The 12,585-nt window shown below is 64.7% G+C and overlaps 1 protein-coding gene across 1 annotated transcript in view; it reads right to left on the minus strand.

Annotated features, from left to right (window-relative positions):
* Positions 1–256: 256 nt before the first annotated feature.
* The window catches only part of CABIN1 (calcineurin binding protein 1), a 98,109-nt gene continuing 85,780 nt past the window's right edge, over positions 257–12,585 (minus strand). The window contains 8 exon segments of the mRNA XM_089894244.1: positions 257–644; positions 742–968; positions 2,669–2,833; positions 5,917–6,199; positions 8,640–8,714; positions 9,672–10,346; positions 11,107–11,203; positions 12,085–12,248. Of these exon segments, the coding sequence (XP_089750370.1) occupies positions 501–644; positions 742–968; positions 2,669–2,833; positions 5,917–6,199; positions 8,640–8,714; positions 9,672–10,346; positions 11,107–11,203; positions 12,085–12,248 (1,830 nt within the window). The 3' untranslated portion in view covers positions 257–500.

Below are 12,585 nucleotides of genomic sequence, written 5' to 3' on the forward strand. Positions count from 1 at the left end.
GGGTGCCCATCACATTGGGGTGTAAGCCACCTCCTCAGCACGGCTGGGACCCTCCTGACCCTGACTCTGGAGGGACGTGCCCTCACCCCTGTGCTCCTTCCAGGCCCGGCTGCTGTCTCTCCCGGGAGCGTCTGCCCCGTGTGGCTCCCGCCTGCTCCCCGGGTGCCTGTGGGTCAGGCCCTGACCTGGCCTGGGGGAGGAAGGCCCAGAAAGCCTGGACAGGGATCGCCACCCCAGGGGACAAAGAGGCCGAGACGACGGTTCCATCTTTATTAGAAAAGCAACCAAAAAAGGACCCTCCACTGCCGTGACCCAGACAGAGCCTGTGGAGGGTGGACGAGGCCGCCTGGCTGGGCTGGTCACGTTTACAAAGAAAATCACTTCATAAAAAAGGAGGCGGGCCCTGCTGGGCTCCTGTGGCCTGTGGCCCTGTGGTGGGGACGCCCCACTGGGCGGGGCGTGGTGGGGTGGTGGAGGTGGTGGTGCGTGGGGAGTGGCCCTCAGATGTCCATGTAGTCATCGTCCTCATCTGTCTCGCTCTCCAGCGAGGACTCCTGGCTTGATGTCTCCAGGACCTCCAGGGCCGGCTGGCACAGGTTCTCCTTCCTCACGTTGGCAGCCGACTGGGCAGACAGGATGGCTGACTGCACAGACCGGGTGAGGCAGTGGTCAGTGGCAGCCTGGCACCACCACCCCACCCCCCACCCCCAGCCCTGTGTCCCACCCAGGACCTGCAGTCACCTTCAGCTTCTGTTTGGTCTCCTCTGAGATGCTGCCTTTGGGCGAGAGCAGCGTCGGGGTGGGCGGCGTGACGGTGATCTCAGGGGGGAACTTGGTGGTGGCCGAGGGGATGACCAGCTTTGGCATGTTGGGCAGGAGGCGTGATTTGGCCCGGCTGGGCTCAGCCTTGCCCGGGTGGCCCTCGGGTGGCTGGGCACTCCCACCACTGGGCACCTTGGAGCTGGCAACTGTGGGGTGGACCCAGTGGACTGAGCCGGGCTCTCGGCCTCCCGGGCCTGCCTGCCCCTCCCTTCCTTGGGGCTCATCCCCCGCAAACCCTGCACCACAGAGGCACCAAGACGCCTCCTCTGGCAGCGTCAGACCGCCCTACCCTCTCTCTTTAGGCCTGTGCTGGTTGCCAGGCTCCCAGGCCTCCTCCTGTCTCTCTGCCTCCCCGAGGGCCTGGCTCTGTCTCTGGGCTGTGGGGCACCCCCAAAAGCACAGTGTTCACTGGGTGCCCAGGGCTGGGACACGGGCAAGCCCTGCACCTCCCAGGCATGCATGTGAGCTCTCAGACCATCCTAGTGAGGCAGGAGATAGACGAGCCCCCAGGGCGAACAGCTGGAGTTCGCTCCCTGTGGACAGATACTCCAAGATGAAAATAGCAGGGCAATTGAGAAAGGAGGCTGGGCCCTGCCCAGATGAGGAATACAGGCCACATATTCCTCATTCTCAAGTCCAAGAGACCTTCCAGACTAGAAAGCTCCTTGGAGGTCAAAAGGGGAGTGATGCTCACTACCCATATAGGTCTCTTCCCTAGAATCCATCTTGGCTAAGAGAGGCACGCACACAGGGGAGGATCCTGAGATATACCAAATACGGACTTGGAACCAGGCAAATCAAAATGATTGGCCAAAGGAAACCCGGAAGAAATGCCCCATGTAAGTGGTTCAAACTAGCAGGAGGGCGCCACTCTCTCTCTGAGCCCACCTGTGTGTCTATCTACATGTACTGTACACTTTTTCCTCCTAATAAACACTTCACTTGTTTCACTACTTTCCGCCTTTATGGGAATTCTGTTCTGCAAAGCCGAAGAGCCGGGGCCTTGTCACTAACCACTGGTCTAGTGGCTAGGGTTCAGCACGCTCACTGGCCGGCAACCAAAACCCTGCTTCGAGCGGCTGCAGGCCGAGGCCACCTGAGATCACTAGGACACACATTCTATTGGTCATTCCCGCCACAGGGAGGATGCTGGGGCCCAGAGCCGGCCACTCAGCCAGCATCCACTTTCCCCTCGCGCCTCAGGATGAGCTGGAGCTGCGAGGCAGCAGTGTGGGCTGGCAGCCTCCGGGAGCCGCAGCCTGGCTGGTGTCTACATTCTTCCGCTGCTCCATGGCTTTAAAAGGAGCGGGGCTTACTCAGCCCCCATGCCCGACTCCCTCGGGCTGGCACCAAGCCCTGCTGTCCTGAGTGGGGTCTGCGAGAGGCCCCAGCCCTGAGGAGTCCCCGAGGGGCCTGGCTGGTTGAGGCGGCTGGTGGGAACAGGCTGTGACTCAGACACAGACACGGACACAGACATGACACGGATGCCCATCCGGCTCCGCCCAACCCGGCCGGCCCTCTGCCCACCCCTGACTCCTCCCCGCCCCACGCCTGCCCCTCCCATGGACCCATCTGGGCACAGGCACCCCTCCCTCTCGGCTAGGCCACCTTGGCCTGGGCTCAGCACCTCCCGAGCTATTCCCCTCTGTGAGGCGGGAGTGGGGGTGGGGGTGGAGGGTCTCTGGCCCTTCCCTCCCCCGAGGAAGCTCTCCAGCCAGGCCTTCCCTGCCTGGCCTGCCTTTCTTGTCTACCTCACCCCCAGGCCCACTCCAGGCCCCTCTGTCAAGAAGCACCCGCTGACTGCTGGCCCTGGGGGCCGTGATGGGCTGCTCCCGACTGGCCTTACCCTGGCTGCAGGTGGGCTCAGCGCCGGTCCGGGGGACCGCCTCTGCTGGCCAGCAGTGCGGCTCTGCTGGAGGGCCCTCGGGGGCCGTCTTCACCTGCTCGCTGCACCGCGGCTCCTGGGGCAGGGAGCCCGTGCCCTCTGCCCCTCCTGCCAGCTCTTCTTCCTCTGTGGAAACACAGCACAGCTATGGGTGACACGCCCCCCACCCTTGGGATAGGGGCCTCCACCTCCACCATGGCCGCGCAGGGGCTCCGCTGGAACAATCGCCCGGGTGGGGCCAGGCTGCTACCAGCAGGAAACCGCTCACCCCTGTGGACATGCTATGAACCTGACACAGCGGGGGCCCCACCCCAGCTTACAGGAGTGGCCACTGGAACCGAACAATCCAGCTAAGGACAAAGTAGATGGAGCGGTGGCGGGCCTGGCGCCCTCCTGCCAGGCCACACCTTCCAGGCGTGAGGAGGGGGCTGGGAATCAGCCTCCGTGGTGCCAGGTGGTCAGTCGGCACAGGTGTGCCTGCCCCCAGGGCCCCCGGCCACGTCCGGCCTCTTTGCACTCCCATTCCTCCTCCTTCCCCTTGAGGCCCGGACTCTCCTGCCACGCCGGCCATGACCCCAACACCCAGCTGCTCCCCACTTGGGGTGACGCTGGCCCCTCCCTGGCTGGGCAGGGGGACAGATGGGCCTCCTGCCTGTCGGCTCCAGCTCCTGGAGGACAGCACCTGCCCTGCTGCCTGGCCACGAGCCACGCCCTCCCTTCTCGGTTCTGACTGCCCGGCAGTCAGGGTCACAGCCTCTTCGTTCCCAGGGTCCAGCTCCACACGCTGCCACAGGCAGGGATGAGCTGCCACAGGCAGGCATGAGCCCCACAGGCAGGGATGAGCCCCTCGGAGCTGCCCTCCTGGGCCCCGCGGAGCAGAGCTGCCCTCCTGGGCCCCGCGAAGCAGGTGGAGCAGCAGGAATCCTGTGGCCCCGCGGCAGGAATGGGTCACTGCACTGGGCACGCACCCACGATGCGATGCAGGCCCGGTGGCTGTCTGGTCCAGGGCCTTCCATAGGTGGCAAAGCCCTGCCTGGCTGGGCCCAACACTGAGGGCCTGGCCAAGCGACCTGGAGCGGCTGCTTGGGTTAGGGGAGCGGGCAGGGGGCTACCTTGCTGTGAGCAGTCTACAGGCCAGGCTGGCAGGAAGCGAAGTCTGCCCTCAGGGGGCAGGTATCAGTCCCTCCTGCCCCCAGGGCACGGTCCGACCTCCCTTCTTGATGGGTGGCCAGAGGAGGAGGGACACTCGAGGCAGGGAAGTCCAGCAGAGACTCAAGCACGTGGAGAGGTGCTTCCTAGGCCAGGCGGCCCTGTGAGGAGGACCACGGTGGGGTGGTGGGGGTACCAACGGGGAAGGGAACTGCCTGGTGCCTCAGCCTTCAGGGGAGAGCTATCTGGGGCTCCCCGAGCCCCCAGGCCTCAGGCTCTGTGGAAGCAGGGGGACCGGCTGGAATCCTGAGCCATCGGGGCAACTCTCCCTGCTCTCTAGGCAGACTCACAGCCTGGCCGCTGAGTCCCCAAGGCCCAGTGTCCTGGAGGCACCCCTGACCCAGGTTCAGACTCTCCCTGGCTTCTCGACTGGCACGAGGCCGGCACTGTGGCCCCCTCAACCCCGTCCAGCGGGCGGCACCCTGCACAGACAGGTGCTCCCTGCCCTGAGTCCTGACCCAGCTGGTCCCACGGCCTGGAGCCCCCACTCCCCACCCCTGGAGCCCTGACCACCTCAGCAAGAGGGACCCTCAATCACTCATGGGCCAGGCACCGTCAGCAGGAAATCCGGTCCTGGCCTGTGGCGGGCAGACACCCAAGGAGACAGGGAGGTGAGCAGACGGGGGCAGCGATGGGCAGTGTCAGGGCCCCTCTTGGGGGACGCACAGTGGAGGAACTGAGGAACCAACAGCCGGCGAGAACCTGAGGCCACCAACAACCTGAGAGCACCCAGGGGACCAGCTGATGGCCTGACGCCCCCGAAGTTCTGATCCTCTGGGGCAGGAGTCAGGCGGGGGCGGCGACAGGCCAAGGGACAGCAGCCAGGTCTTCGTGGAGTGAGTGGCTTCCCCGGGCCGTGGATGGTCATTGCCGCCACCCTGTGAAGTCACCCCTAGCAAAACCCGCCTGTAGGGCCGTGCTCACCGTCTGCCACCGTTGCTCTGCTGGGTGTGGACAGCGAGACACATGGGATGGCAGAGAGGAGGGGATGCCCAGGCCACTGGGTGGAGCCGCATCTGTGGTCCTTCGGCCTCAGAGGCTCCTCCCTAAACACTCGGCTGCAGGGGCTACCTCAGGGGAGGTGACTGTCTCAGGCCGTGGTCAGCACCACTGTGACTGGCTGGGTAGAGGGTCCCTGCACTTCCCCACCTTCAGAGCAAACTAGGGACCCATGAGGTTGGGGGCCTGGGCCCTCAGCCTCCATCTGGGCAGAGCAGCCTGTGGGAGCAGCGCTCCTGGTCACGGCTAACCGGGCTTCCAGGTCTGGCTCCGGCCGGGCACTCCTGCTAGGGCTGACTGTCCCCTTGTTCAGATGGGTCAGGAAATGACATGGCCGAGCCTGCATGGCGGAAGTAGCACCCCAGCTGTGGCCCTCCATGTCGATGGCTCCTGGTGGACAGGTGAGCCTGGCCTTCAGGGACGAGCAGGGATGTGCGGGCAGGTGGGAGCCCGGCCCCGGGTCCGCGGAGCAGGGAGGGAGAGGTGCAGGGTGTGTGTGCGTGTGTGTTTGTCCTGAAGCGTCTGCCCTCCCTGGTCTGCTGGCTGCCCCGCCCGTGGGCTGCCGTTCCCATTCCCAGTGGCATCTAAATTTGGAAGGAACTGGGGCTCCCTCCTGCCGACAGAGCCCCCAGCCCCATCCTTCCGCAGCCCCCGCCTCAGCCTGGCCGGCTTCCGTCTGCCTCGCCCCGGGGGCGCAGGGGCTGGGCGGGTCTGCCCCACAGCCCAGCAGGCACCCAGGACTGCTCACAGGCCTGAGAGGTCTCGTGTGCACTGGGGTCAGGACCCCCTCCCCACTCCTGAATCCTCGTGCGAGGAGAAACATGGTGAGGTGGGTGCCATGAGGGTGGGGTGGGGTGGAGACAGCTTCTCAGGGATCACCAGGCTGGAGGCGCCCACACTCTCCATGCAATGAGCAGGACTTGCCGCTGGCTGGCAACGGGGTCTGGGCCCTGCTCTGGCCCAGCCGGGCCTCACCACCAGGTGAAGGGGATGGGACTCACCTGGGCCCGAAGAGGACATGCTGGGGGTGGCCTCGGGCCTGTGTGGCCGTGGGGGCCCGGGATCCTTGGACAGGTCTGGGGTAGAGCCTGACGCCAAGGGAGGACAGGTGACAACAGCCGGGGCGGCAGCCTGCGCAGGACGAGGCTTGGTGTGGCTATCGCTGGGCCGCTGCGGGGTGTCCGTCGGCGTGGGGTCGGGGGCTGCAGGGGCCACAGCTGTAGGGAAGAAGTTCTCTCGGCTGTCCTTAGGGTGCTTTGGGGTGGTGGGTGTGTCCCCTGCAGCCTGGGAGGACAAAGGGGAAGTGAGGGAGGCCAGTTGGGCAGGCCTGAGTCCACGCTATCCCCCAGGACACCTGTCATGGTGCCCCGCTCTGGGCCTCAATGCTAGCAGGGAGGCCCACTCTGCCAACTCGGGACACCGCTGGGGGCCCAGAGTCCGTCCCTAGGAGAACTTCCAGGCCACGCTGGCAGGGGCTCAGTGGAGGGGCATCAGGCTGGCTGGGATCTTCACCCTCCCACTCCTGGGTGCCAACCATGACCCGGGGCACAGGTTGGTGGCCCCCAAGGGGGGACTGCAGTATGGGAGGTCAGTCTTGGAGGGCGACTTCCCAAGGCCACTGGTGGAGGGGTCCTGAGACAGCCGGGATGACACCGCAAGAGTCAGCTCCTGGGCTTTGTGCAGCCCCAAAGCCACAGCACCCGAGGCGGCCCCAAGCGTGGCCCCTGCCGGCAGCCTGGCCTCGGCTGCCCCGTGGTTCCCCCACCACAGGCTGTCGGTTCTCAGGGAGCCGGGCCCTTCAGGGCCTCCCCATCTTTGTGCACACAGTTCCCTCTGCCGCTAGGCCTTTTCCACTTTGCACCTGAAGCCCACTCCCCAGGCGGTGTGAGGGCCACGGCTCCCTGAGAGCAGCTGCGAGGTGGGGCAGGGGCTCCGCGCGGCCTCTGGCAGCAGAGCTGAGGGCTGCACCCTAGTGCCTGAGCCACACCCCAGCCTGCAGGCCACCAGCCCCAGGCCCACCATACTTGGAGCCAGCCCACACCAGGGCCGTGGGGACCCCTGCCCAGGGCTGCAAGTGCGGGAGCCTCACGCCTGCTGGGAGCACGCCCCATCCCCAGCTTCACGGGGTGCGGTCAGCCCGGCGACTCTGCTGTGCAGTGAGTGTCTGGGATGAGCCCAGACCTCCAGTGGGAGGGTGGGCAGGACAGGACCTGTCTGTTGTGGGCAGACACATGGGGAAGGTGGGTGCTGTGTCCTTGTCCTGTGGGAGCCACGGGTGATGGCACTCAGCCTCTAATTATGTCCCGAGCACCCTCCTGGCATGTGCCGGGCCGCATGGCAACTCGGAAATGCCTCCAGCAAAATGGACACAAAATGGGTGGGAGCAGTGGCTCCCAGGGCCATGGCTGCCTCCCCCGCAGCACTGGCCAGAGGCGGGCCCAGGACAGCTGTGACCGACATGGTTGTCATCCCTGAGGTCGCTTCCTAGGCTCCTCTGACAGGCCAGGTCCCAGCTGGGTGCTGATCCTCCGTGGGCCTCCATCTCCCCATGTCCCCTCCTTGCCCTTGGCTCCTGCCAGCTCAGCACCCTCTTTTACCTCAGACCAGAGACCAGTTAAGGGGGAAGCTGTCTGGGGGTTTCCTGTGTGGTTCTATCATTTCAAGCACCTTAAAAGTCTGCATCAGAAACAGCCCTCCTTTCTCTGGAGTGATCACTGCCCACCTGCCCCAGTCTGGGTTGGTGGAGGAGGCAGGAGGGGGACCCCTGGGCCCGACCCTGCTCTGGGGCACTGGGCAGTCATTTCTTCCCACAGAGCAGAGGTTGTGACGAGGTGGCTGCACTGTGAACTCTGCTGCCTTGGCAATAGCAGGGCGGTGGGGACTGCCGGCAGGGGGACACCTGTCTCCAGGGATTCCTGCCCTCAGCTGGGGGTCTGGCCCACCTATGTGGCCCACAGCCCACTTGGTGAAGGTTGAACCTCTGGGCTTCCTCAGACCCAGAACCCAGGTGGGGTAGTGGCCCGATGCCCCACTCCACTGAGAAAAAGCCCATCTGGACACCGAGGGGCAGCCAGCCGCTGAGGGACTAGGACACGACTCCCCAGCTGCAGCTGGACGCCCACTGCCCTGAGCTCCTGCCTCTGGACTCCCTCATGACACCCTTCCCCAGGGGGCCCAAGGAAGAGTGATGACTGGGAAGGCCGGGCCTGCTGCTGGGGCAGGGCAGTCAGGACACCCCTGGGGACAAAGAGGCCGCACCTACCCAAATGGCACGTACCTGCCCTTTGACCTAGTGACCTGGCCCGGGACCATCCCCACCTGTGGCTCACCTGACCAGGCCCCTGCCCCAGCCCACCCTCTCCACCCAACAGTAGGGAGTCTTCCCAAAACACGATGCTGGACAAACACCAGGACCCCCGCCCACCCTGCTCCTATCAGCCCCGTATCCCAGCTCCACCTCTGTGCAGAGGAATGACCTTTCCAGTTGAAGTCGACTAAGTAGGGAACATCCTCCTTGTTTAGAGAAAAGGTGCGGGGGTGAGGGGACCTTCGTGTCACACGCCCAGTCAGAGCTGGGGTCTGGTGCACTCCCAGGCGGGTTGTCAGGGGCTCCTTCAGGGCCTGAGGCTCAGCTGCCCATCTCCCCTGGGCCCACCTGACCAGCCTGCAGCCCGGGGCGGGCTCTGCACGACGAGGCTGGCACAGGCAGGGTCACGCTTCTTACCTGTCTCTGGGCGGCGGCCCCAAGGTGGACCTGACAGAACTTCACGGCCTGCTCCAGGGCAGCCTCCTCGTCCACCTGAGCAAGGAGACGCCCAAGGTCAGAGGGCAGGGGCCTCGGTGGCCAGCCTTCCCCCGGCCCCTGGTGTTTGAGGACAGCTCCCAGGGTGAGCCCTCCCACTGCTGCTCCCCCCAGGACCCCAGCCCTGTCTCCCAGGCCCATCTGCCAGGGGCACTGCTCTGGGCCCAGATGGCCAAGCCACGTTCATGTCTGTGGCTGTGCTATTTCATCCTCGGGGGCTGAGGCTGGCAGACTCTGAGCCGGAACCTGCCCCTCATGTGGGCAATGAGGCCGGAGAGACCTGGGGGTCGCCCTGGATGAGCAGCAGACAGGGCATGAGGGAGACAGCCAGCATGGAGTGGTGAAAGGGCCTGCCCTCACCAGCAGGGAATGCAGGGCTTTTTTTCTAGTTTATCAGCAACAAAAAAAGTTACTGCTGGATGCTTGTGAGGTGGTGATAAGACAGACACACTCACGAGCTGCAGTGCAAATTAACACAAGTTAAAGGGAAAACAGTGTATCAAGATGGTCACCCTGTATGAACCAGTCACAGTGCAGGGTTCTTCCTGTGGAAAGAACCTATTTTTCTCTAAATAGAGAAAAAAACGTGTGCCTAATGGAGTTTTTTAAAAAGAAACAGAATAAGAAGGGCTCCTCCACTGCAGCCCCCTACTCGGGGGCCCTGACTCCCTGTGCCAGACTTGACAAGATTTCTGCAAAGTGGCTTCCTTTCCTTTATGGGTGAATATAAACATTTAAAAGCATGTTGTTTTCGTTTTGCTTTTTGGTATATGTTTCCCCAGGTTTACTAACGTTTAGTTGACAAATAAAATTGTAACATATCTGAACCTACCTCGTGCTCACAGTAGAAAACCTCAGAGGTGACCAGGAATGACTCTGAAAGCCCACCCCGGGCGGCCTGGCCGTGATCACGCTTGGGAACAGAGCCGCCAGGCCCGCCCCAAGGCCACCCACCTGCCTGATGAGCATGTAGCTCTCGGACATGATCCTCTCGATGCGGCCCAGGTCATAGGCCACGCCCTTCTGGCCCTGCTGCCACACTCGGTAGGCGTCCAGCAGGAGGGTCTTGCCGGACTCTGTGTCCTCCAGGAGCTTCCTCTTGCGGCTAGGCCGTGGAGGTGCCTCCTCGGGGTGGCTGCCTGTCCTGGGTCCAGGGGTGGCGGCCGGGGCAGCAGCGGCGGCTGGTGGGGCCGGTGTGGGCGGGCTGGGCTGCTGCCGGGCGCTGATGCTCAGCTCCTCCAGGGACAGCTCGGCTGGCCGGCTCTCGGGGCCCCAGTCTCTTGGGGGGCGGCCTGGCTGCAGGGGTGGCGCCCGCTCCGAGTCTGAGCCACAGGTGGCAGCCTCCCCCGTGTCCATGGGCTCTGTGGGGCCTGCCCGGGGGCTCTCATTGTCCTTCCACTCCCCGCCCTGGTCTGCACCATCTCCTGCATGCACAGCCACAGGTCGGTGGTTGTGGGGGCCTGCTTTGCCCCCTGGCTCGGCCCCTGGCCCTGAGCCATCAGCCAGAGGAGGCTTCTTGGGGTGCGGGAGGCCTTCCTGGCCACCCTCAGGACTGGCCTTGTGGGAGACATCGGTGGTCATCCTGGCTCCAGGGAAGCCACAGGCCTTGGGCCCTGGGCGTTCTGACCCCTGTGAGGAAACCAATGGTAAGACTCAGTGTGTCTGGTGTTTCTGCCACAAGAAAGCACCCTTGGGCGCCAGGTTTGCCCACCCACCAAGGCCACTCAGGCTCTGCCCATCTGCCCGCTGGCCAGGGCTGGGCCTGGAGAGCTGCCTGGGAAGGCCCTCCCGACTCTGAAGCTCCGGCCTTGACGGGGGCCGATGAGGCCTTGGAGATGGCTCTGCTCTTGAGGACCAGCTGGCCCTCGCCAAATGGCTTCTCTATGTGCGGGCGCCTCGCGGGGAAGTGACCTGCCAGGGCCACCAAGTGTGCTCACTGCAGAGCCGAGTCCACCCTGAGCCCCTGCACCAGGGCCCAGCCAGTTCTGCTGGGCAGGGGGGCATTGTAGCCAGATGGCCCTGGCTCCCAGCAGCCCCGCCTGCTAGGCTGGTGACCAGCCTCCGGGCCCTCAGGGTACCCAGCTGTGAAGAGGGACCGTGTGTGCACCAGCTCCTGGGGGCTGGTGGGTGAGGGTGCGGGGCCACTGGCTTTGCCATCTGCTCCACTGTGAGAGCTGCTGTCTCCTGAGCTGGTCCTGCCAGGCGGGGCTGCCTCAGGAGCCTCACCACCTTCCTCACCAACCACGAGCTCACTTTAGCCAAGCGCGTCAGTGCCTCACACGAGGTGATTGCGAGTTCCTCTTTGAACTGACCTTCCCACCTGGGGAGGCAGGTGAGTACTGCCCACAGGTGGGGGTGTGGGGACCTGCCCAGGGTGGGCGGGGTGTACCTCCGAGAGCTCACTCAGTGTGTCCTCCAGCACCTTCACAGTGAGGATGAAGGCCCGCTGAGCCAGGACCTGGCGGTCGGCATCTCGCAGATACTTCCTGCAGGCATGCGGGGGTGGGCCAGAGCATCAGAGCTGGATGGCGGCCCGTGCCCCTCCGAGTCCCACCCCCCTGGGGTCTGCTCCCCAGAAGTGTTCCCCGAGCCTCCTCCTCCTCGCCCAGCACTGTGTCCTGGGCCCCCCTGAGCTGGGCTGTGAGCCCCAGGGGCGGGGCGGGGCAGGCCAGGCTCAGTGAGCTTGGGGGCCCCCAGCTTCTCTCCCACAAGCCCATCTCTAGGGAGCTCCAGGCCCCTGCTGAAGCCCCCACCCTAGCCCCTAGCACGGCTCAGGTGAGTGAGACAGCGAAGAGGTGAGGCATGGTGCTGGCAGCAGGAGGCCTTGCAGCCGGGCCACTCCACGTCTGAACTGTGTCTCTCCTGGGACCCCCCTCCCCCCAACCACTGCAAGTGGCGGCTATCCCTCAGTCCTATCTGTCCCAAGAGGTCTCTGGTTACCTCTGAAGCCCAGGCCCCCTGTGGCTCGGCCCACTATTACTGGCCTTCACCTGGGGACCCTGGCTGTCATTTGGACACCTGTTGTCCCCACGAGCTGACAGCATCCCCAGGCGCCCCGAGCTGGGGGAAGCAGAAGGGCTAGCTTGTCCAGAGTCTCAGTGGGGAAACCAAACCCAGTGGGGAGAGCCCGTGCTTGCCCCGGGGAGTCTGGGGCAGGGGCACTGGTGTTTGGTTTCCAGACAGCGGGACAGAGAGGGCCTTGAGGAGAAGGACTGGGTTGGGCTCCCTGCTCGTGTAGACGCCCCAGGCAGACAGGGCCGAGCGGCTCCAGGCAGTACGTGCTTGTGCTCTGAGCCACGGCAGTGTCAGCCGCCGCAGGGCTGACCGCACGCTGGACTGGGCTGGCCGGCCGGGTGGCTGCACTCACTTGCCCTGGTCTGGGGTCCGCTGCAGCATGGAGGAGACCTTCAGCAGGGTGCTGTGGTCCCGGAGCTGGGCCAGCACCTTGAGCAGCAGCACAATGGAGCGGTTCATGTGCCAGGCAAAGCTGCCTGGCCGGTCGATCTCGTCCACGGGGATCCGCCAGATGCCCTGCGGGATGGACGCGGCGGGCATGAGAGGAGGGCCGCTGCGACCAGAGCCTGCCCTGGGGCCCAAGGGGACGGGAGTACGGCCCCCCACCTGCTTCCTCCCACAGATGGGGGGCAAGGACGTGTGCACAGTTCTGCACCCTCCTCTTCTGAAAGGCTGCACGGCCTCCGTTTACTTGATCGGCTCCCACGGGAAGCAAACGGGTTGCGCCTGGTCAAATGGCAGGACTGGGAGAAGCCGGGGCCTATGTGTCTCCTGCACAGGTGCTGACTTAGCGTGGGACCTGTTCCTAGAGGGAAACTCTAGGAACTCGTGAGGCCGAGGGTCAAAAGGTGCC

Source organism: Delphinapterus leucas, chromosome 14 (assembly GCF_059928025.1).
Source record: "Delphinapterus leucas isolate spDelLeu-1000000601 "Yukka" chromosome 14, BTC_Dleu_Yukka2, whole genome shotgun sequence".
Taxonomy (NCBI): Eukaryota; Metazoa; Chordata; class Mammalia; order Artiodactyla; family Monodontidae; genus Delphinapterus; species Delphinapterus leucas.